This window comes from Heterodontus francisci, chromosome 8, assembly GCF_036365525.1.
Source record: "Heterodontus francisci isolate sHetFra1 chromosome 8, sHetFra1.hap1, whole genome shotgun sequence".
In the NCBI taxonomy this organism is placed as follows: Eukaryota; Metazoa; Chordata; class Chondrichthyes; order Heterodontiformes; family Heterodontidae; genus Heterodontus; species Heterodontus francisci.
In genome coordinates, this window is record NC_090378.1 from 17,848,146 (window position 1) to 17,874,290 (window position 26,145).

Sequence of the window (26,145 nt, forward strand, 5' to 3'; positions counted from 1 at the left end):
CCCTATCCATTGACTCGATTCTCTCCACTTCTACCAATATTTTGTCAGATTGCTCTTCCTTGGTAAACTCCGATACGAAGTACTCGTTAAGTATTCTAGTCTTGCCCTACACCCCAAAGTATATATTACCCTTTTTGTCCCTAACAGCACCCCCTCCACCTCTTACTACTCACTTACTATTTACATGCCAGAAGACGATTTTTGGGTTCCCTTTTATGTTGACTACCATTCGATTCTCATATTCTCTCTTTGCAGTCTTATTTTCCTCTTCACCTCCCCCTCTCTACTTATGTATTTGGTCTGGTTCTCACTTGAAGAATTCACCTGTGTCATGCAGGCCCCCACCTGCCAGGAATGAGGCACATTAATTTCGCCACATGGACATTAAATTTCAAATTGTTGCTGGGAAGAAGAGAAAGCCTGCGACAAGGGGTTTCCAGGCCCCTGGCTGGAAAGACATTTTTACATACTAACAGAGAGCGTTTGTAGCCAAAGGAGCGATCCCTTTCTCCAATACAATCCACAAACATAGTCAAACCAGTTAGTCACATGACTAGCTTGCTTGGTAGTCTGGGTTCTTTCTGAATTGTAGAGTTTGAACAAAGAGCCTGGCAGAAAGCGCTTTGCTCCTGGATTGAAAAGACTTTCTCTACTGTCCTGTCTTTTTCTCACGGAAATCCAAAAACTGACTGAAGACACATGAAACCCAAGAGAGAAAAGTCTCCTACAGTGAACAAGGTTTAAGAAGAATACTGGGCCCCAACAAAAAGCAAGATCTACCTACAAAAGGATCCTACAGTGAGCTTGAAGAACCGTAACAACTCTTCAGATATTGCCTCAAACTTTTCCACTTTATTCTTTCTTCTGCTCTTTTCTGTCTCTATTTGCATGTGTGTATCGCGTATGCATGCTAGTGTGGGGGTGTCGTGTATCTGAAGGCATCAACCGAACTTGAGTTTAAGTTTAAATAAATTTCACCTTTAAACCTAAGAAAGCCTATTTGTGCTCGTTTCTTTACCTTATAATTGGAAAGTGGTGAACAAGTATTCCTCAAGGGGGAGCTAAAAACACAGAGTGTTTAAAATTAAAACCCTGTTACAGTAAGATCAGTTGAAGGCTGAAAAGGAACCCTAGACCTCTTTCTCACCTGGTTGTAACAGCTGACATGCCTCATACACTCTTCTTTTGTTTCATCATCAACTCTATCTCCCTTGTCAACCAAAGAGCCCTGCTTTTGGTTCTCCTATCTTTCGCCCTTTGTTGGAATGTACCTGGCCTGTACCTGAAGCATCTCTTCCTCAAAGATATCCCATCGTTTCCTGCCAGTCTTTGGTTCCTATCCTGGTTAGATCCCTTCTCATTGTGTTGAAATTAGTCCTCTTCCAATCTAGACATTCCACCTTTTGTTCCTTGCTTTTCTGCATTATGAGTCTAAACCTTATGATGCCATGATCCCCCATAGGCACTTGGCCCATCTCATTTTCCAGCACCAGATCCAGCAACGGCCCCTTTCTATTTGGGCAAGAAAAACTGTTTAAGGGAGTTCTCCTGAACACAATCCAGAAATTCCTCCCCTTACTTTTCCTTTACTCTAACATTATCCCAAATGATATTTGGGTAATTAAAGTCCCTCAGTATCATCGCTCTATAGTTCTGGGCAGATTAAGGCAGAGGTAGATAGATTTTTGATAAGCAAGGGGGTGAAAGGTTATTGGGGGCAGGTGGAAATGTGGAGTAATCGGTTCAACCAAGAACTTATTGAATGGTGGAGCAGGCTTGAGGGGCCGAGTAGCCTACTCCTGCTCCTAATTTGTATGTTCGTATGCTCTTGCACATTTCTGTGATTCCTTTGCAGATTTGCTCCCCTCTCTCTCTCTATTTGGAGGCCTATAAAATACTCCTAGTAGTGTGATCACATCCTTTATACCCCTCAACTCTAACCAAATGAATTCTGTCCTAGCCCCAAGGACATCCCCTCTTTCCAACAATACAATGTCTTCCCTAACCAGTACTGCCACCCCACCTCCCTTTTTTCCTTGTCTATCATTTCTGAGCACTTTATATCCTTGTATATTAAGCTCCCAAGCCTCACCGTTTTTAAGCAATATTTCCGTTATTGCCACTAATCATATTCCCATACTGCTATTTGTGCTTGTAGCTGACCAACCTTATTCACTACCCTTTGTGAGTTTACATACATGAATTGTAATCCTGTCTTTGCATTCCTCATAGCCCTTCTCAGTCTGCTCCTATCTCACATGGAACTACTTCCTTCTCTAGTACTGTCAAACACACTCACATTATGCATCTTATTCTTCCTTTCTACTTATATATGCTGGTGCCCATCCCCCTACCAATTTAGTTTAAACCCTCCCCAACCACACTAGTGAACCTCCCTGTGAGGACATTGTTCCCAGTCCTTTTGAGGTGCAACCCGTCCCATTTGAATAGGTGCCTTCTGCCCCAGAAATCTGAAGCCCTCCCTCCTGCACCTTGCTTCAAGCCACGCATTGATTCTTCCTAATTTCCTATTTCTACTCTTGCTAGCACATGGCACCTGGAGTAATCCAGAGATTACTACCTTTGAGATCCTACTCTTTAACTTCAGTGATGCCTTTAGCTGATGAGAATGACCATCCCGGTATCAACTGTGGCTCAGTTGGTAGCGTTTATCTCTGAGTTAGAAGGAGGTGGGTCTGAATGCCACTCCAGAGACTTGAGCACACAATCTCGACCGAGATTCCAGTGTAGTACTGAGGGAGCACTGCACTGTCAGAGGTGGTGTTCTTGATGTCCTGGCTAATATTTATCGACCAACCAACATCATGGACACAGATGATCTGATTATCACATTGCTGTTTGTGGGACCTTCCTGTGCACAAATTGGCTGCTGTGTTACAAAAGTGAGTTCACTTCAGACAGTACATCATTGGCTGTAAAGCACTTCGCGATGACCTGAGATAATGAAAGGTGCTGTATAAATGAAAGTTTATTCTTTATCGCTATCATCCAGGTGAAGCCTTGGCCAAAGTATCAAAGGGTGACAGCTACCTTTCAAACTGTAGGTCAGCAAAAAAAATACCTTGAGAAGAAAAAAAGTATGACGGAAAACAGGCAAGATTTCTTGTGCAATTTTGTCTATTGGTTTCTTTTTTTGCTATTTACAGTATAAACACAATTAAAGTCAGAATTAGTAACTGATGCACAAAACTGCAGGGGATACATATTAAATTTAGCTTGGTATGCTGAAAGCATGAATGTAGGTCTATAACTTTCTGTCAAAACAAAATCAGAGGTTAATATAGTAATGTCTGTTGAGCATAGTTTTGTCATTTGGCAAATAGCTGGCTGGACAAAATGTTAATTTTCAGCAAGCAGAGTTTTGTTCAAAGTAGTTGGAGAAGCATCATCCCTGATCAATATCCTGTGATAGTTTGATCAACAGCTATGTCTAAATGGGAGACTTGAGTCAGCTTTGAGGGGAGACAGAGTGATAATTCTTTGTAATCTATTTATTGGACAATCTAGACCTGTTGGTTATGGGTTATATTTAGCAGCCTTCACCCAACTCAGCAGTCCATTTAAAGCAGAATGCTAATCAGATTCTGCACTGCAGTTTCATCTCACAAGGAGCAAGCAACTTCGTTTCAAGGATGATTTTATATTGAAGTTAAGCAACACCTCGATTTTTAAATTCTCAAATTTGTTTTCAAATCCCTCCATGGCCTCACCCCTCCTGATCGCTGTAATCTCCTCCAGCCCTGCAACCTTCAGCTATCTGCGCTCCTCTAATTCTGGCCACCTGCACATTTCCGATTTTAATTGCACCATCATTGGTGGCCACACCTTTAGCTGCCAAAGCCCAAAGCTTCTCCAAACCTCTCCACCTCCTTCCCTCTTTTAAGACACTCCTTAAAACCTAACTCTTTGACCAAGCTTTTGGTCATCTGCCCTAATATCTCAAGTGGCTCAGGGACAAATTTTGCTTTATAACACTATTGTGAAGTGCCTTATTGCATAACAGGCCCCAGATAAATACAAGTTGCTGTTGGTTGAATGTAAGTTGTCTTTGTTATTTAACATCAAGAACAGTAATGTTTGCTATAACTGGAACCCACCTTTTACTGAAATTTGAGCTGCACTTTGAAGTTCAGATCACATAGCAGCAAGATGCTATAAACAGGAAAGCAGAGTACAGTGGCATGAATTTTGTTTTCCCCATCAGGTGCATTTGTCTGTACCCAGGTACATTCTGGTTCACAGAAAACTTAAGGCCTTTGGAGTGGTGAGTGACATTGAAACCAAGGAGCATACATAGCGTAGAACTCCAAAAAATGTAAAAAGACTTTCTATCTTTGTTGCATTTTCAAGATTATGCTCTGAACAAGACTGTTTTGGTTAACTCCAAACCCCTCTCCACGCCTCACCAAACCAAAAAGCTGGAAGCCAGGTCTACACCATAAAAGTACCAAACTAATGATTCCACCTCCTCTAACATTCCCACTCCCTCTCTCAATAAAACATAAGTCTATAAGGTGTTTATCCTGAAGTATCCCAGCTACACTAAAAGCCATTTTTATTTATCCAAATGCTTGTTTATTGTTTGTTATAAAATTACTGGTGGATGCTAAATATATTGCAAAGGCAGATAGCTATCAGTTCTCGAAAGCTCCACTATATTAAACAGGATAGCACCTAGTAAATCACCTTGAATGAACTGGAGTTTACACTAGCACTGAAGGAAGCCTTGGGACAAAGATTTGGAGTAGCTTCCCATCACAAGACTTGGGTGTCATCTTATAAAAGTGCCATGAGGGACCTTGTCAAAGGCTTTACTGAAGTCCATATAGACAACATCCACTGCCCTTCCTTCATCAATCATCTTTGTCACTTCCTCAAAAAACTCAAATCAAGTTAGTGAGACACGACCTCCCCTTCTCAAAACTATGCTGCCTCTCGCTAATAAGTTCATTTGTTTCCAAATGGGAGTAAATCCTGTCCCGGAGAATCCTCTCTAATAATTTCCCTACCATGGACGCAAGGCTCACCGGTCTATAATTTCCTGGATTATCCTTGCTATCCTTCTTAAACAAAGGAACAACATTGGCTATTCTCCAGTCCTCTGGGACCTCACCTGCAGCCAATAAGGATACACAGATTTCTGTCAAGGCCCCAGCTATTTCTTCCCTTGCCTCCCTCAGTATTCTAGGGTAGATTCCATCAGGCCCTGGGGCCTTATCTACCTTAATGCTTTGCAAGACGCCCAACACCGCCTCCTTTTTGATAACATGACCCAGACTATCTGCACCCTTTCCTGAACTCATCATCCACCAAGTCCTTCTCTTTGGTGAATATTGATACAAAGCACTCATTTAGTACCTCGCCCATTTCCACTGGCACCACACAGAGATTCCCTCCTCTGTCCTTGAGTGGGCTAACCCTTTCCCTGGTTACCCTCTTGCTCTTTATATGCGTATAAAAAGCCATAGGATTCTCCTCAATCCTGTTTGCCAATGACTTTTCATGACCCCTTTTAGCCCTCCTGACTCCTTGCTTAAGTTCCTTCCTACTGTCTTTACATTCCTCAAGGGCTTCATCTGTTCCCAGCCTTCCAGCCCTTACGAATGCTTCCTTTTTCTTTCTGACTAGGCTCACAATATCCCTCGCTATCCAAGGTTCCCGAAACTTGCCAAACTTATCCTTCTTCCTCACAGGAACATGCTGGTCCTGGATTCTAAACAACTGACGTTTGAAAGACTCCCACATGTCAGATGTTGATTTACTCTCAAACAGCCTCCCCCAATCTAAATTCTTCAGTTCCTGCCTAATATTGTTATAATTAGCCTTCCCCCAATTTAGCACCTTCACCCGAGGACTACTCTTATCCTTATCCACAAGTACCTTAAAACTTACGGAATTATGGTCACCGTTCCCAAAATGCTCCCCGACTGAAACTTCGACCACCTGGCCGGGCTCATTCCCCAATACCAGACCCAGTACGGCCCCATCCCTAATTGGACTATCTACATATTGTTTCAAGAAGCCCTCCTGGATGCTCCTTACAAATTCTGCCCCATCCAAGCCCGTAGCACTAAGTGAATCCCAGTCAATATAGGGGAGGTTAAAATCACCCACCACTACAACCCTGTTACCTTTACATCTTTCCAAAATCTGTCTACATGTCTGCTCCTCTATCTCCTGCTGGCTGTTGGGAGGCCTGTAGTAAACCCCCAACTTCATGACTGCACCCTTCCTATTCCTGAGCTCCACCTATATTGCCTCGCTGCATGACCCCTCCGAGGTGTCCTCCCGCAGTACAGATGTGATATTCTCCTTAACCAGTAATGCAACTCCCCCACCCCTTTTACATCCCCCTCTATCCCGCCTGAAGCTTCTAAATCCTGGAACATTTAGCTGCCAATCCTGTTCTTCCCTCAACCAAGTTTCTGTAATAGCAACACCATAGTTCCAAGGGCGGCATAGTGGTGCAGTGGTTAGCACCGTAGCCTCACAGCTCCAGGGACCCAGGTTCGATTCTGGGTACTGCCTGTGTGGAGTTTGCAAGTTCTCCCTGTGACCACGTGGGTTTTCGCAGGGTGCTCCAGTTTCCTCCCAAAGACTTGCGGGTGATAGGTAAATTGGCTGTTGTAAATTGCCCCTAGTGTAGGTAGGTGGTAGGGAATATGGGATTATTTTAGGGTTAGTATAAATGGGTGGTTGTCAGTCGGCACAGACTTGGTGGGCCGAAGAGCCTGTTTCAGTGCTGTACCTCTAAATAAATACTAATCCAAGCTCTAAGTTCATCTGCCTTACCTGTTATACTTCTCGCATTGAAACAAATGCACTTCAGACCACCAGTCCCGCTGTGCTCAGCAACATCTCCCTGTCTGCTCTTCCTCTTAGTCCTACTGGCCTTATTTACTATGTCCTCCTCATTTACTTCACTAGCTGTCCTACTGCTCTGGTTCCCACCCCCCTGCCACACTACTTTAAACCCTCCCGAGCGACGCTAGCAAACCTCGCAGCCAGGATATTTGTGCCCCTCCAGTTTCGATGCAACCCGTCCTTCTTGTGCAGGTCCCACCTGTCCCTGAAGAGATCCCAATGATCCAGATATCTGAAATCCTCCCTCCTACACCAGCTGTTCAGCCATGTGTTTAGCTGCACTATCTTCCGTCATTTATTCCCCTTCCTTCCTCACTACTCTATTAGCAAGCTTCCAGCAATGGGACAGGGAATACTTTACCCACTTGAACTAAAAAGACTGCAAAGATTTCAAGTGATAATCCAATTCAGGGAGAGCACCAGAAGCGGGAGCGCTCCTGCTCTTCAAAGTGCTACATTTCTACTATGTGGTTCACTAGTTCAGGTTGCGATTTTCTAACTGCCACTGAAATCACTTGGTTGAACGGTCCATAAAAAAAGTATCCAAAGTGTAGATTTCATCTTCCTAAATAGGTCAGACAACCTGGGGGACTACAGCATATTGGTATAAAAGGCTTAAATCCTAGAGTATTAAAGGAAAGCATGAAATCCCCTTGGTGATGTGCAAATAAGCAGCTGTATGGCAAGAAATTACTCAGACATGAAAAGTCAGGATCCCTCCACATATTATGGGTGGACTGTTCCCTCGATGAAGCAAATGTTAAAAATAAGCCCATACAAATTCCAGGCCCTCAATAATTAAGCAGGGACCTGGGGCGGGGGAAAAGAGAGAGAAAAAAAAAAGAGGTAAATTGATCGAGTATAGCCACTACTAAAGACTTCTTTCCAAACATAAGACGACTGATATAAATGATGACAGAGAACTTGCAAGGGGGAAGAACAAATGCAAAAATCAAAGATTTGCTAAACCAGTTACAAGAAAGGGAGGCCTTGGATGAGATTGCACAGTTGTTGTCACATTTTCCAAAGTACGTAGTTCAGACAAGGAGTTAGATCCTGCTACTTCCATGCACTGTATCGGGTATATACAAGAAACATCAATAAGAACAACTCTTTTTAGGTGGAGATCTTATTACTGATCAGGTTTAAGTCATGTCACGACAAACACTTACCAGGTATCTATGACACCTCATAAAACAAGCTCTTTTATAAACCTTGAAGAGAATATATTAATGTTTGATATCAGGACTTTAAGAGTAGACTTTCTTTTTCACATTATTGCGAGCCACATGAATTTTGGTCATGTAGGTAAATGGAGCATAAAGCTTTGTTGATATTTCCTCAGTTAAATCTCTTCAGCAAAATTGTAGTCATAGCCTACAGAAAAAATGTAGCATTGCAAGAGCAACACTGATAAGCAACTTCCATTAACATTCAAAACACAATGCTTCAGAAATAACTTTTATTATTCCAAATATAACAATGTCATCTTTCTAACCCACTTGTACCAAAGCAGAACAGAAACACCAGTAAGTGCACAAGACATCAGGCTATACATATCCTTAAAAGGTTTCCTGTGTAGCCTTCACAGAAGTGCAACACCTTAATGCATCATATCCATTGCAGTAAATAGCAGGCACCATTTATTGAGTACAACCAACAAAAGCCATCTACATTCAATAGAAAATTTTATAATGGATTCAAGGAAGGAAATTGTGCAGAACATCTACATTTGTTTCAAAGAAAAACAATATTTTCAATTGTAAAATGGTATTGCGGTGTGACTAAATGGACTAGCCAATTCCTGATTATTATATTGATAGTTAAGATAATAAACCTATTTAATATTAACAGTTCAGTGAATTGCAAAATATAACATGATCTATATTGATCAATTTGTGTCACCACATTCATTGGTATGACATGGGAGTTTTCCAGATATTAGCAGAGACTGCATTCAACTTGGCAACTGCAAAAACAATTGTACTATGCAATTTATAAATGTTCCAACTTTTCACTGAGAAATTCTTCCACACTATCTGTGTTCCATTTGAGAATGCTCAGCTCTTCTGCAATGTTCCCTTTGTCGTCCAACAGCTTTAGCACAGGGTCAGAGCCACGCACATACTAGGAAGGCAAAAAAAAAAAAGAGAATATATAACAAGTTAGTCACTGTAAATAACAGCTATAAACAGGCCTACACAAAATGCTTTTTTTTTTCTATTATTCAGAATTAATTGAAGTTGGATAAGTAGCCACTGCACAAATGTATACTTGTATTGATTTTTCGACTGCTGCTTCTACAAGGACACGATACAGATAAATGGCTTACAAACATTTTCTCCCAGGCTATTCCCGACAATTAAAAGAAAAAAAGATATTTGATAAAAATGGTATTGGTCTCTAAATTTACTGATTGCTGAAGTGAGAAGCTAGCATGCTAATGAAGCAATTTTACATCTGCACTGCTACTCAACATCCATTTCTCCATGACAGCTCTGGCCAAGTGCTTTTTACTGCAAGAATTAGTGTTATCTTGCTGTACCAGCTCCTTCAATTCACTACCAAGACAATTTATGTGCTTTCTGCTCCTCCCCTCATTCCCTGCCAAACTGGTAGTAGGTCGTATTCCTAAAGTTACAATTACTGAAGCAATTCCTCATTCAGGGAAAAAAAATCCTGAATTTTAAATCACGGCTTACCAGTAAATGCCACGCAATTTATGATTAAATACCAACGGAATTGCGCCATGTAGATCAAGTTAACTTTTTTTTTAAAATCAAGTAGACATTTTATCTTTGAAAACACAAGGCATTTAGGAGCATTGAAATTACATGAAAAACCCTATAACTAAACGTGCATATTACGGGACTCCTGTGAAGAAGGTGAAGCAGCCTGTTTATAGAGCCTCAAGCACAATTTTCCCCCTTTCCATTTGCAGAAGGCGCTGGTACTCTGGCCACCTTTTATTCAAGCGCGCAGCCACTTTAAAAGTCAGAAAAATAACTTGGGGAGTCAGGATAGCCAAATTCTCCATACAAAATGAGGAGGAACATGTTAACTCCACCTCTGCAACATTGCTAGGACAGGATGGATAAACCTGAGGCACTGAATGTGTGCAAATGGCTGCTAATTTATACCAATGTCACTGAACTTCAGAAAACCATAATGGTGTATGAAGTTTGAAATAGAGGAGTGGTAAGATTCCAAACATCTCAAAAAATTTCTAAAACAACAGTGTAAGAATCAGCATGGAAGGAAGCTTTACAATTTTCCTTATGTGAGATTTTCACTGAAAATCACATCACCAAAGCTATAAAACTGGTTAGGACCCATTGTTCCATTCAGCTTATACTATACCATTTCCATGGCACCTTTCCACCACACAAGCACAGGAATTGCAAGACCTGCCCTTTTATCTCCTCTATTCTCACCACCCAAGGCCCCAAACACTCTGTCCAGGTGAAACAGCGATTTAGGTGTACTTCTTTCAATTTAGTATACTGTATTCGCTGCTCACAACATGGTCTGCTCTACATAGGGAAAACCAAAACACAGACTGGGTGACCACTTTGCAGAACACCTCCGTTCAGTTTGTAAGCATGACCACAAGCTATTGGTCGCTTATCATTTTAATTCTCCACCTTGCTCTCATGCTGACCTCTCTGTCCTCGGCCTCCTGCAGTGTTCCAATGAAGCTCAATGTAAGCTTGATGAACAGCACCTCATCTTTCGATTAGGCACTTTACAGCCTTCCGGACTCATTGAGTTTAACAATTTAAAACTGAAATCTCTGCTCCCATTTCGTTTCCTTTTCTTTGCATGTTTTGGTCTTATGCTTGTGTTTGCTTTCATCGTTCTGCCATTCACACCTGCTCGAGGCACATCTTTTCTTTGTTGCTTTTCGTACCCCATTACCAACCCCTTTCCCTCTACACGACTAACTTCTTTGTCATTTAATCTCTGCTGCCTTCCACCCGATCACAAACCTCCCCTTTTGTTTATTTTCCCCAACATCCCCCTTTCATCTTTATTTATTTATTTTTAAGAGATGCAGCGCTGAAACAGGCCCTTCGGCCCACCGAGTCTGTGCTGACCAACAACCACTCATTTATACTAACCCTACAGTAATCCCATATTCCCTACCACCTACCTACACTAGGGGCAATTTACAATGGCCAATTTACCTATCACCTGCAAGTCTTTGGCTGTGGGAGGAAACCCGGCGAAAACCCACTCGGTCACAGGGAGAACTTGCAAACTCCGCACAGGCAGTACCCAGAATCAAACCTGGGTCCCTGGAGCTGTGAGGCTGTGGTGCGAACCACTGCGCCACTGTGCCGCCCCTGTTCTTTCATAGAATGTGGGCATCGCTGGCAAGGCCAGCATTTGTTGCCCATCCCTAATTGCCCTCGAGAAGGTAGTGGTGAGCTGCCTTCTTGAACTGCTGCAGTCCATCTGGTGTCGGTACACCTACAGTGCTAGTAGGGAGGGAGTTCCAGGTTTTTGAACCTGCAACAGTGTAGGAACAGCGATGTAGGTCCAAGTCAGGAGAGGAACTTGCAGATGGTGGTGTTCCCATCTGTTTGCTGTCCTTGTCCCAGTGAACTAAAACGATAATTCTGTTTCTCTCTCCACAGATGCTGCCAGACACACTGAAGTTTTCCAACATTTCTGGCCTTTCTCCCCCCTCCCCCAAGATTTCCAGCATCCTCAGTATTTTACTTTCTTTTCAAGATTGGCTCAAGTTAGTCTTAGCTTTCATTGCCTGAAATTAGCGCCAGTGTTTAGGATAGAATTGTACAGCAGGGAGTTCATAAAAAGTCTTATCTAAACATATAAATAATAAAATCGGTAGTTAAAGGAAGGGTAGAGTTGATTCTGGTCGAAATAGATGATCTTGTGGAGGCATGGTTGAGGTACTAAGAGAGTACTTTGCATCTGTCTTCATTAAAGAGGAGGTTGCAAATCTACCAGGAAAGGTGGAGGTTGTAGCGATATTGGATAGGATAAAAAGATAAAAGAGCATGTACTTAAAAGGATGGCACTTTTCCCAAGTAGAAAGGTCACCCTGTTTAAATAGGATGCATCTGACTGAGGAAAGCATGGGTGGAAATCACAGAGGTTCTGGCCACATTCTGCCAATCCTCCTTAGATATGGGGAAGTTGCCAGAGGTCTGGAGGATTGCAAATGTTACACCCCCATTCAAAAAAGGGAGAGGGATAATCCCAGCAAATACAGTCAGCTAGCCTAATGCCAGCAGTGGGGAGACTTTGACACACAATAATCTGGGACAAAATTAGTTGGCACTCAAAGTGAACAAATATTTTGTGTCTGTCTTCACACAAGTTCCATACCAGAAATAAGCAGTAACCCAAGGGCTAAAAAGAGTGAGGAAATTAAGGATATTGATATCAGTCGAGAAAAAGTATTGGAGAAATTTGGACTAAAATCTGACAAGTCCCCGGGTCCAGATGGCCGACATCCTAGGGCTCTAAAAGACATAGCTGCAGAGATAGTGAATGCATTGGCTATGATTTTCCAGAATTCCTTAGATTCAGGAATGGTGCTACCAGATTGGAAGTTGGCAAATGTTACACCACTTTTCAAGAAAGGACATAGAGAGAAAATAGAGAACTACAGGCCAGTTAGCCTAACAGAAGTCATTGGGAAGATGCTGGAAACTATTATTAATGAAGTCTGAACAATGCAGTTGGAGAAGCATACTATGATTAGAACAAGTCAGCATGATTTTACTAAATGGAGATCCTGTTTGACAAATATATTGAGGATGTAACTAGTAGGGTAGATAAAGGGGAACCAGTAGATGTAGTATACCTGGATTTTCAAAAGGCATTCAATAAAGGTGCCACATAAAAGATTAATAGGCAAGATTCTTTTCCAAATTCATTTGAGAGATGTGGGCATTGCTGGCTAGGCCAGCATTTATTGTCCATCCCCAATTGCCTTTGATAAGGTGGTGATAAGCTGCCTTCTTGAACCACTGCATTCCATGTGGGGTAGGTACACCCACAGTGCTGTTAGAAAGGGAGTTTCAGCATTTTGACCCAGTGATAGTGAAGGAATGGCGATATAGTTCCAAGTCAGGATGGTGTGTGGCTTGGAGGGGAACTTGCAAGTGATGGTGTTCCCACACATCTGCTCCCCTTATCCTTCTGGTGGTAGAGGTCACTGGTTTGCAAGGTGCTGTCAAAGGAGCCTTGGTGCATTGCATCCTGCAGATGGTACACACTGCTGCCACTGCGCGTCGGTGGCGAAGAAAGTGAATGTTGAAGATGGTGGATGGGGTGCCAATCAAGCAGGCTGCTTTGTCCTGGATGGTGTCGAGCTTCTTGTGTTGTTGGAGCTGCACCCATCCAGGCAAGTGGAGAGTATTCCATCACACTCCTGACTTGTGCCTTGTCGATGGTGGACAGGCTTTGGGGAGTCAGCTGGTGAGTTACTCGCCTCAGGATTCCTAGCCTCTGACCTGCTCTTGTAACCACGTATTTATATTGCTACTCCAGTTCAGTTTCTGGTCAATTGGTAACCCCCAGGATGTTGATAGTAGGGGATTCAGCGATGGCAATGTCACTGAATGTCAAGGGGGAGATGGTTAGATTCTCTCTTGTTTGAAATAGTCATTGCCTGGCAGTAATGTGGTGCGAATGTTACTTGCCACTTATCAGCCCAAGCCTGGATATTGTCCAGGTCTTGCTGCATTTCTACATGGGCTGCTTCAGTATCTGAGGAGTCACAAATGGTGCTGAATATTGTGCAATCAGTGAACATCCTCACTTCTGACCTCATGATTAAAGGATGGTCATTGATGAAGCAGCTGAAAATGGTTCGGCCTAGGACACTACCCTGAGGCATCCTGCAGTGATGTCCCGGAGCTGTGATAATTGCCCTCCAACAACCACAACCATCTTCCTTTGCACTAGGTACAACTCCAACCAGCGGAGTGTTTTCCCCGATTCCCATTGACTCCAGTTTTGCTACGGCTCCTTGATGCCATACCTGGTCAAATGCTGCCTTGATGTCAAGGGCAGTCACTCTCACCTCGCCTCTTGAATTCAGCTCTTTTGTGCATGTTTGAACCAAGGCTGCAATGAGGTCAGGAGCTGACTGGTCCTGACAGAACCCAAACTGAACATCACTGAGCAGATTATTGCTAAGCAAATGCCACTTTATAGCACTGTCTATGACACCTTCCATCGCTTTACTGATGATTGAGAGGAGAGTGATGGGGCGGTAATTGGCCGGGTTGGATTCGTCCTGCTTTCTGTGTACAGGACATACCTGGGCAATTTTCTACACTGACAGGTAGATGCCAGTGTTGTAGCAGTGCTAGAACAGCTTGGCTAGGGGCACAGCAGGTTCTGGAGCATAGGGCACAAGTCTTCAGTACTATTGCCGGAATGTCGTCAGGGCCCATAGCCTTTGCAGTACCCAGTGCCTTCAGTCATTTCTTGATATCACGTGGAGTGAATCGAATTGGCTGAAGACTGGCATCTGTGACGCGGGGGGCTTCAGGAGGAGGCCGAGATGGATCATCCACTTGGCACTTCTGGCTGACAATTGTTGCAAATGCTTCACAGAATCATAGAAAGTTTAAGGCACAAAAAGAGGCCACTTGGCCCATCGTGTCTGTGCCGGCCAAAAAACGATCCGACCTACCAGCATTTGGTCCATAGTCCTGCAGATTATGGAGTTTGAGGTGCATATCAAGACTTCTTTTGAATGAGTTGAGGGTCTCTGCCTCAACTACCCATTCAGGCAGTGAGTTCCAAACCCTCAATCACCCACTGAGTGAAAAAGCTTTTCCTCATCTCCCCTCTAATTTTTCTACCAATCACTAAATCTATGCCCCCTCATCACTGACTGCTCGAAGGTGAATAGACCCTTCACCTCCACTCTATCCAAGCCCCTCAAAATTTTGTACATTTCAATCAGATCTCCCCTCAGCCTTCTACGTTCCAAAGTGAACAACCCCAGCCTATCCAATCTTTCCTCATAGCTGCATTTTTCCAGTCCTGGCAACATCCTTGTAAATCTCCTCTGTACCCTCTCTGGTGCAATTACATCCTTTCTGTAATGAGGTGAGCAGAACAGCACACAGTACTCAAGTTGTGGCCTAACCAATGAGTTATACAGGTCCAGCATTACCTCCCTGCTCTAATATTCTATACCTCAGCTAATAAAGGAAAGGATTCCATATGCCTTCTTAACCATCTTATCGACTTGTCCTGCTACCTTCAGGGATCTGTGGACATTCACTCCAAGGTCTCTCACTTCCTCTACACTTCTCAATATTTTCCCATTAATCGTGTATTCTTTTGACTTGTTTGATCTCCCCAAATGCATCATCTCACACCAAGTTGAATTCCATTTGCCACTTTTCTGCCCATCTGACCAGACCATCAACATCTCCCTGCAGCCTACAGCTACCCTCCTCTCTATCTACCACAATCTTTGAGCTGTCTGCAAACTTCTTGATCACGCCCCCTACATTTACGTCCAATTTGTTAATATATACCACAAAAAGCAGGGGATCCAGTACTGAGTTCTGCGGAACGCCACTGGAAACAGCCGTCAACAATTACTCTTTGTTCCTGCCACTAAGCCAATTTTGTATCCACCTTGCTGCATTTCCCTGGATCCCATGGGATTTTATTTATTTTTTAAACCAGTCTGCCATGTGGGACCTCGTCGAAAGCCTTGCTAAAATTCATGTAGACCACAGCAACTGCACTACCCTCATCTACCTTCCTTGTTACTTCTTGAAAAAATTTGATCAAGTTGGTCAAACAAGATCACCCCTTAACAAATCCATGCTGACTATCCTTGATTAACCTGTGCCTTTCTAAGTGACAGTTTATCCTGTCTCTCAGAATAGATTCCAATAATTTGCCCACTACGGACGTTAGACTCATTGGCCTGTAATTATTCGGTCTATCCTTCACTCCCTTTTTAAACAGAGGTACAACATGAGCAGTTCTCCAATCCTCCGGCACCACACCTGTATCCAGTAAGGACTGGAATAAAAATGGTCAGACCTTCCACTATTTCCTCTCTTGCTTCTTTTAACAGCTGAGGATACATTTCATCTGGCCCTGGTGATTTATCAACTTTCAAGGATCCTAACCCCATTAGCACTTCCCCTCTCCCTATGTGGATCACATCCAATATTTCACACTCTGCCTCCATAACTACAATATCTGCATCGTCCCCCTCTTTTGCGAAGATAGACGCAAAGTATTCGTTAAGAACCATACCAATATCTTCCGCCCCTACACATAGGTTACCTTGTTGGTCTTTTATGGGCCCTACTCTCTCCTTAGTCATCCTCTTACTCTTAAATGTATTTTTAAAAAAAAATTTCATTCATGGGATGTGGGCCACACTGGCCAGGCCAGCATTTATTGCCCATCCCCAATTGCCCTCGAGAAGGTGGTGGTGAGCTGCCTTCTTGAACCGCTGCAGTCTATTTGGGGTAGGTATACCCACAGTGCTGTTAGGAAGGGAGTTCCAGGATTTTGACCCAGCGACAGTGAAGGAACGGCGATATAGTTCCAAGTCAGGATGGTGTGTGACTTGCAAGTGGTGGTGTTCACATGTATTTGCTGCCCTTGTCCTTCTAGTTGGTAGAGGTCGCGGGTTTGGAAGGTGCTGTCGAAGGAGCCTTGGTGCATTGCTGCAGTGCATTTTGTAGATGGTACACACTGCTGCCACTGTGCGTCGGTGGTGGAGGGAGTCAATGTTTGTAGATGGGGTGCCAATCAAGCGGGCTGCTTTAACCTGGATGGTGTCGAGCTTCTGGAGTGTTGTTGGAGCTGCACCCATCCAGGTAAGTGGAGAGTATTCCATCACACTCCTGACTTGTGCCTTGTAGATGGTGGACAGGCTTTGGGGAGTCAGGTGGTGAGTTACTCGCCTCAGGATTCCTAGCCTCTGACCTGCTCTTGTAGCCACGGTATTTATACGGCTACTCCAGTTCAGTTTCTGGTCAATGGTAACCCCTAGGATGTTGATAGTGGGGGATTCAGCGATGATAATGCTGTTGAATGTCAAGGGGAGATGGTTAGATTGCTGCATTTCTACACGGACTGCTTCAGTATCTGAGGAGTCACGAATGGTGCTGAACATTGTGCAATCATCCACGAACATCCCCACTTCTGACCTTATGATTGAAGGAAGGTCATTATTGAAGCAGCTGAAGATGGTTGGGCCTAGGACACTACCCTGAGGGTCTCCTGCAGTGATGTCCTGGAGCTCAGATGATTGACCTCCAACAACCACAACCATCTTGCTTTGCGCTAGGTATGACTCCAGCCAGCAGAGGGTTTTCCCCGATTACCATTGACCTCAGTTTTGCTAGGGTTCCTTGATGCCATACTCGGTCAAACGCTGCCTTGATGTCAAGGGCAGTCACTCTCACCTCACCTCGAGTTCAGCCCTTTTGTCCATGTTTGAACCAAGGCTGTAATGAGGTCAGGAGCTGAGTGGCCCTGGTGGAACCCAAACTCAGCGTCACTGAGCAGGTTATTGCTAAGCAAGTGCTGTTGAGACACCTTCCATCACTTTACTGATGATTGAGAGTAGGCTGGTGGGACGGTAATTGGCCGGGTTGGATTTGTCCTGCTTTTTGTGTACAGGACCTACCTGGGCAACTTTCCACATTGCAGGTTAGATGCCAGTGTTGTAGCTGTACTGGAACAGCTTGGCTAGGGGCGCAGCAAGTTCTGGAGCACAGGTCTTCAGTACTATTGCCGGAATATTGTCAGGGCCCATAGCTTTTGCAGTGTCCAGAGCCTTCAGTCGTTTCTTGATATCACACGGAGTGATTCGAATTGGCTGAAGTCTGGCATCTGTGATGCTGGGGACTTCAGGAGGAGGCCGAGACGGATCATCAACTCGGTACTTCTGGCTGAAGATTATTGCAAATGCTTCAGCCTTATCTTTCGCACTGATGTGCTGGGCTCCCCCATCATTGAGGATGGGGATATTTGTGGAGCCACCTCCTCCAGTTAGTTGTTTAATTGTCCACCACCATTCACAGCTGGTTGTGGCAGGACTGCAGAGTTTAAATCTGATCCGTTGGTTATGGGATCGCTTAGCGCTGTCTATCGCATGCTGCTTACGCAGTTTGGCATGCAGATAGTCCTGTGTTGTAGCTTCACCAAGTTGACACCTCATTTTGAGGTATGCCTGGTACTGCTCCTGGCATGCCCTCCTGCACTCTGCATTGAACTAGGGTTGGCCTCCTGGCTTGACGGTAATGGTAGAATGGGGGATATACCGGGCCATGAGGTTACAGACTGCGATTGAGTACAATTCTGCTGCTGCTGATGGCCCACAGTGCCTCATGGATGCCCAGTTTTGCATTGCTAGATCTGTTCAAAATCTATCCCATTTAGCATGGTGGTAGTGCCACACAACATGCTGGATGGTATCCTCAATGTGAAGGCGGGACTTCGTCTCCACAATGACTGTGCGGTGGTCACTCCTACCAATACAGTCATGGACAGAAGCATCTGCAGCAGGCAGATTGGTGAGGACGAGGCCAAGTATGTGTTGGCTCCCCCACCACCTGCCGCAGACCCAGTCTAGCAGCTACGTCCTTTCGGACTCGGCCAGCTCGGTCAGTAGTGGTGCTACCGAGCCACTCTTGGTGATGGACATTGAAGTCTCCCATCCAGAGTACATTTTGTGCCCTTGCCACCCTCAGTGCTTCCTCCAAGTACTGTTCAACATGGTGGAGTACTGAGTCATCAGCTGAGGGAGGGCAGTAGGTGGTAATCAGTAGGTGGTTACCTTGCCCATGTTTGACCTGATGCCATGAGACTTCATGGGGTCCGGAGTCGATGTTGACTCCCAGGGAAACTCCCTCCCTACTGTATACCACTGTGCCACCACCTCTGCTGGGTCTGGCCTGCCAGTGGGACAGGACATACTCAGGGATAGTGATTGCAGTGTCTGGGACATTGTCCGTAAGGTATGATTCCGTGAGTATTACTATGTCAGGCTGTTTCTTGACTAGTCTGTGGGATAGCTCTCCCAACTTTGGCACAAGCCCCCAGATGTTAGTAAGGAGGACTTTACAGGGTCGACAGGGCTGGGTTTGCCATTGTCGTTTCCCGTGCCTAGGTCTATGTCGGGTGGTCTGTCTGGTTTCATTCCTTTTTATTAACTTCTTAGCGGTTAGGTACAACTGAGTGGCTTGCTAGGCCATTTCAGAGGGCATGTAAGAGTTAACCACATTGCTGTGGGTCTGGAGTCACATGTAGGCCAGACCAGGTAAGGACAGCAGATTTCCTTCCCTAAAGGACATTAGTGAACCAGATGGGTTTTTACAACAATCGACAATGGTTTCATGGCCATCATTAGACTAGCTTTAAATTCCAGATTTATTAATTAAATTCAAATTCCACCTTCTGCTGTGGTGGGATTCGAACCCATGTCCCCAGAGAAATACCCTGGGTCTCTGGTCCAGTGATAATACCACTACACCACCGCCTACCCCTATTGATAAAACATGTTTGGGTTCACCCTGATTTTGCTTGCCAATATTCTTTCATGCCCTCTCTTTGCTTTCCTAATTTCCTTTTGATTTTACCCCTCCACTTTCTGTAGTCCTCGCGGCTTTCTGTAGTATTGAGCTCTCGGTGTCGGAGATAAGCTTTCCTTTTCTGCCTTATCTTACCCTGTAGGCTCCTCGACATCCATGGGGCTCTAGATTTAGCCGTCTCACCCTTTCTCTTTGTGGGAATATGTTTACTCTGAACCCTTTGAGTCTCCCCTTTGAATGCCTCCCACTGTTCTACCTTCAAGTAGCTGTTTCCAGTCCACTTTCGCTAAGTCACTCCTCAGTTTAGTAAAATTGGCCTTACCCCAACTGAGAACTCTAACTCCTGGTCCATCTCTGTCCTTCTCCATAATTATGTTAAAACTGACTGAATTATGATCGCTACCACCAAAATGCTCTCCACTGCCACCCCTTCCACCTGCCCATCTTCATTTCCTAAAACTAAGTCTAAAACTGTGCCCTCTCTTGTTGGACTTGCTACATACTGGGCAAAAACGTTTTCCTGAATGCACCTCAAGAATTCTGCTCTCTCAATTCCTTTCACACTAAAACTATTCCAGTTAATATTGGGGTAGTTAAAATCTGCTATTACTGCCCTATTGTTCTTGCACTTCTCAGAGATTTGCCTACATATCTGCTCTTCTATCTCCCTCTGACTGTTTGGGAGTTTACAGTACACTCCCAGCAGTGTGATTGCCCCATCATTGAGGGTGGGGATATTTGTGGAGCCTTCTCCTCCTGTTAGTTGTTTAATTGTCCACCACCATTGACAACAAGATGTGGCAGGACTGCAGAGCTTAGGTCTGATCCGTTGGTTGTGGGATCGCTCAGCTGTCTATCGCATGCTGCTCACCTTGTTTTGCACGCAAGTAGTCGTGAGTTATAGCTTCACCAGGTTGACAACTCATTTTGAGGTATACCTGGTGCTGCTCCTGGCATGCCCTCCCGCACTCTTGGTTGATAAGGGCTCATGGCGTTAGGGGTAATATTAGCATGGATAGAGGATTGGTTAACAGACAGGAAGCAGGGAGTGGGCATAAATGGGGCATTTTCAAGTTGGCAGGCAGTGAATAATGGGGTGCCGCAAGGATCAGTGCTGGGACCTCAGCTATTTACATTATATTAACGACTTGGATGAAGAGACAGAGTAATGTATCTAAGTTTGATGATACAAAGCTTGGTGGAAAGGTAAGCTGAAAGGAGGACGTAGAGAGGCTGCAAAGAGGTATAGACAAGTTAAGTGAATGGGCAACAAGATGGTAAATGGAGTATAATGTAGGGAAGCGTGAAGTTGTTCACTTTGGTCGTAAAAATAGAAAAGCAGAATTGTTTTTTTATAAAAGGTGTGAAGCTGCTAAGTGTTGATGCTCAGAGACTTGAGGGTACTCGTACAGGGAACGCACAAAGTTAACATGCAGGTGCAGCAGGCTATTAGGAAGGCAAATGGCACGTTGGCCTTTATTACAAGGGTATTGGAGTACAGGAATAAAGAAGTCTTACTAAAATTGTTCAGCGCTTTGGTGAGACCGTACCTGGAATACTATGTGCAGTTTTGGTCTCCACATTTAAGAAAGGATATACTTGCACTGGAGGCAATGCAGTGAAGATTTACTAAATCGGTCCCTGGATGAGGGGGTTGTCTTATGATGAGAGGCTGAGTAAATTGGGCCTATATTCTCTGGAGTTTACAAGAATGAGAGGTGATCTAATGGAGACATACAAGATTCTGAAAGGGCTTGATAGGGTAGAAGCTGAGATATTGTTCCTGCTGGTTAGGGAATCTAGAACATGGGGACACAGTCTCAGGATAAGGGGACAATCATTCAGGATGAGATGAGGAGAAATTACTAAACTCAAAGGGTGGTGAATCTTTGGAATTCTCTACCGCAGAGGGTTGTGGATGCTCCATCATTGATTACATTTAAGGCTGGGATAGACAGATTTTTGGTCTTGCAGGGAATCAAGGGATATGGGGAGCAGGCAGGAAAGTGGAACGGAAGCCCAAGATCAGTTATGATCATATTAAATGGGGGAGCAGCCTTGATAGGCCATATGGTCTACTTCTGCTATTTCTTGTGTTCTTGTATGTACTAATAAATGAAAGTCAGAACAGATTTTTGTGTTTAACTTGATTGAGTTCTTTGATAAAGTTAACAGAGAGGGTTGATAAGAGTATGTTTGATGTGTTGTATGCCGACTTTCAAAAGGCATTTGATAAAGTACTTCACAACAGACTCGTAGCAAAATTAAAGCCATTCGGAGTAAAGGGACAATGGCAGCATGAATACAAAATTGGCTAAGGGATAGAAAGCAGAGCATAGTGATGAATGGTTGTTTTTCAGACTGGAGCAAAGTTTACAGTGGCATTCCCAGGAGTTGGTATTGGGACAACTGCTCTTTTTGATATATATTAATGACCTGGACTAGAGTATACTGGGTATAATTGCAAAGTCTGCATATGATATGAAACTTGGAAATATAGTAAACAGTGAGCATAGCAACAGACTTCAGGAAGATATAGGCAGGCTGATGAAGTAGGCAGACATATGCCAGATGCAATTTAATGCAATTAAGTGATAGTTTGGTAGAAGAATGAGGAGAGGCAATATAAATTGAACAGCACAATTTTAAAGGGGGTGCAGGAACTGAGAGGGTTCGTGGTGTATGTACACACACCTTTGAAGGTGACAGGACATGTTAAGAAGGCTGTTTAAATAACTGTTGTGATCCTTGGCTTTATAAACAGAGGCATAGAATACAAAAGCAAGGAAGTTATGCTAAACCTTTATAAAACACTAGTTAGGACTCAACTGGAGCACTGTGTTCAATTCCGGGCAGCCCACTTGAGGGAGCATGTCAAGGCCTTGGAGAGGGTGCAGAGGAGATTTACTAGAATGGTAGTAGGAATGAAGGACTTCAGTTATGTGGAGTGACTACAGAAGCTGGGATTGTTCTCCTTGGAGCAGAGTAGGTGAAGAGGAAATAAAACAGAAAATGCTAGAAATACTCAGCATGCGTGGAGAGAGAAACAGTTAACATTTCAGGTTGATGGCCTTTCATTAGAACTGGGAAAAGTTAGAAATGTAATAGGTTTTAAGCAAGTAAAAGGGGGGGAGAGGGAGGAACAATAAAGGGAAGGTCTGTGATAAGGTGGAGGGCAGGAGAGATTAAATGACAATTGGTTTCATGGTACAAAGCCAAAGGGAGTGGTAATGCGACAAGTAAAGAACCAAAAGTTCTGCCGAGGGGAGGTGTAAAAGGCAGGATCCTGAATAGCTGCCATCCAAAAGCAAAGGAAATAAGAGAAACCAAACCAGTAAAGAAAAATGAAACACAATGGAGCAGAAGTTTTATACAGTTCCAGCAGAACCTCCCAACTCATTCTATAAAAGCAAAATACTGCAGATGCTGGAAATCTGAAATAAAAACAGAAACAAAAAGAGCTGGAAATACTCAGCAGGTCTGGCAGCATCTGTGGAGAGAGAAGCAGAGCTAACGTTTCAGGTCTGTGATTTTTCATCAGAACTCTTGTATTCTATGTCTCGGCTAATAAAGGCAAGTTTCTCATGTGCCTTCTTGAACACCTTATCTACCTGTCCAGCCGCCTTTGGGACATGCACTCCAAGTCAAAAGATGAGGTGTTGTTACTCAAGCTTGCGTTGAGCTTCATTGCAATACTGCTGCAGGCCAAGGACAGAGAAATTGCATCTACCATTTACTTTATATTGCCTCTCCTCATTCTTCCTATAAAAATCTCAATACACACTTCACTGCGTTAAATTGCATCTGCTATGTGTCTGCCTATTTCACAGACAGGCAGGTTAACTGGAGATTTGACAGAGGTGTCACAAGCCTGAACTGTTTTGATAGAGTAAATAAGGAGAAACTGTTTCTAGTGGCAAAAGGGTCAGTGCAAGAACATTCTTACACAGAAGTAAAATCGACGTCTCTTGCCTGACCATGTTAGCAATCTTTGTGAAACAAAATGATAAAGTTTAAATCTACAGACTGCTGATGCAAGTTGGAAGTTAATCACATCCTAAGGACCTGAGCATAGAAGGATTTGCCAATATTGGAAATTAGTTAGGACAGTGGAAAAGCAGGAACTAGTAAATAGGTCAGCATAATTCCACATTGTGTGTAGAAAACACCCCATGTTCCTCTGTGACATGTTAATATTAGAGACTGGCCAAAACAACGGAGGAGCAGAAACCGGTGGACAGACGAGATGATATTGACTGGCTAGGATGGATTTAAGGCATCTCATGTTTCCTACTTGATATTTCAAAGTAACAACAGGTTAAACTGATTAAAAACAGAAAAAGCTGGAAATACTCAACAAGTCAGGCAGCATCTGTAGAAAGAGAAAAAGAGTTAACGTTTCAGGCCAATGACCTTTCATCAGAACCTGATGAAAAGTCAACCCACCAGCCTCTGTATTCAACAGATCATCCTCTGGCATTTCTGCCTCCTCTAGCGTGATGCCACCACCAAACACATCTTCCCCATCCTACCCCTTTTAACATTCCGAAGGGACCATTTCCTCAGTGGTACCCTGGTCCACTCCTCAGTCAACCCCCAACACCCCCTCACTTTCCGAGAGCTCAACACAAGCTTAAGGAATAGCACCTCATCTTTCAACTGGACACTTAACAGCCTACTGGACTTAACACCGAGTTCAACAACTTTAAATTGCAACCTCTACTCCCTATTTTGTTTTATTTTTCTTTGCTGGTTTGGTTTTCTTCATCTTGTTTCTCTTATTTCTTTTACTTTTGGATGGCAGCTATTCAGGATCCTGCCATTCACATCTCCTCTAACCACATCTTTTGTTTCTTTACTTGTTCCATTACCATTCCCTTTGGCCTTGCACCTTTTGTCTTTTAATCGCTCCTGCCTTCCACTCTATCACTTTCTCTTTCCTACCTTCCCCCCTTTCACGTGCTCAAAACCTATTACATCTCTAACTTTTCCCAGTTCTAATGAAAGGTCACAGACCTGAAACGTTAACTCTCTCTCCATATGCTGAGTATTCCAGAATTTTCTGTTTTATTTCAAATATCCAGCATCTGCAGTATTTTGCTTCTGTAATATCAACTCATGTTCTATTGTTAACTCTTGCACAAATACTGTAACTATATCAAATAAAAACCACGATTGTTACCAATACTGCGTCAGTTTCAGATAATTGGAAAGACTTCAAAAGGGCTACAAGGGTAACCAGAGGACACAGATTTAAGGGGATTGGCAAAAGAACAAGAGGATATAAGGAAAGAAGAATTTAAGCAGCAAGTTGTTGTGATCTGAAATGCACTACCCGAAAGGGTGGCAGAAGCAGATTGCATAGAAATTGGCTAATTATCTGAAGGGAAAAACCTTACAGGACTATGGGGTATGAGCAAGGGAGTGGGATTAATTAGATAGTTCTAACAAAGCAGACACAGGCATGATGGGTTGAATGGCTCCTTTCTGCTTGGTATCATTCCACGATTCTGTGAATAAGGGCCTTCGACTCCTCGTGCATGTGAAAGCTAACCATTTCGTCCCACCTCCACAGTTTTTCCCCGTAACCTTGTAATGATTTCCTTTTTCAATATATAGTAGTGGCGTTAACACCCAGGCTTGGATTTTGTTTGGCCCCTTGAGGCGAGGAACACTAAGTATCATGACTGTGGCCGGCAGCTGGCACCTCCTCGTCGCCAAGCGATCTTCCCGGGGGTGGGATAGGCTGATGATGGCCTTCCAGCCCAGAGGTCAACTGAGGTGTTTAAGTGGCCCATCAACGGCCAGTTAAGGGCCTCTTCCCGCCGCCACTGGGATCTTACCAGCAGCAGGGGGTGTCTGCACCGTGCAGGGAGGACACCTTGTAACACGAGGCGCCCTCCCTGCAGGCTTGGGCGGGGTGCGGCTCCCAATTTGTGGCCTACGGAGGACTCCCAGACGGGAACCAGTTTATCTACGAGGGACCTCCTTCCCCCTGGTCTACATTACTACCCACCCCCCTCCAGAAGGCCCCAGTGACCCAGTCTCACTCTCCTTAGGTCCGGAGTTCTAGTGCTGGGCCTGGATCCGAGGCTTCTGCAGTACCGGCAGTGGCCCGCTCCTGGTGGCACTGCTGGCCCTTTGATTGGCCGGCAGTTCTTGGAGGCAGGATCCCCATCTACAAAGGGACAGGGATCCCAGTTCCTGCAACTTTTATTTAAAAAGACCGGAGGATCGCTCGGTTGTGGAGTGGCGGCATGAAAAGGCAGAGGCAGGTTTCCCCCCTTTTTTTTGGCCTGCGCCAGGAGCCCCACCTCCAGCACAAAATCCAGCCCCCAAGATTCTCTGCAGCTAACACCACTACATTGTGAAAGTTCTACATTATTGATTAAAGAACATTTTAGTTAATAGAATGATTTACAATAGAATTGCTACAATGGCAGGGAAGTTGAAATGTGCAGTCGATATCCTGCATTATGCTTATGAATTTATGGGATTTTAGTTTTCCCCAAAGTATGCTTCATGCACTTCAGTATCTGTAATGAGGATCAGCGACATTAGGCATGTATTTTGTGCAATCAACTAACCTGCCAGTTACACCAATAATGCAGTGGACTTTCATATTTGGACTTCAATGGCATCTGGTAGAGGGGGAGAAAGGACAAGTGGGCACATCTACTCATTGAAA

At 44.0% G+C, this 26,145-nt stretch overlaps 1 protein-coding gene across 2 annotated transcripts in view; it reads right to left on the reverse strand.

The window, feature by feature from the left end:
- Positions 1-8,333: 8,333 nt before the first annotated feature.
- Positions 8,334-26,145, reverse strand: part of selenof (selenoprotein F) — a 101,136-nt gene continuing 83,324 nt past the window's right edge. For both annotated transcript variants that reach the window (XM_068036712.1, XM_068036713.1), the window contains one exon: positions 8,334-9,012. In XM_068036712.1, coding sequence (XP_067892813.1) covers positions 8,881-9,012 — 132 coding nt within the window. In that variant the 3' untranslated portion in view covers positions 8,334-8,880. The remainder of the gene's footprint in view (positions 9,013-26,145) is intronic.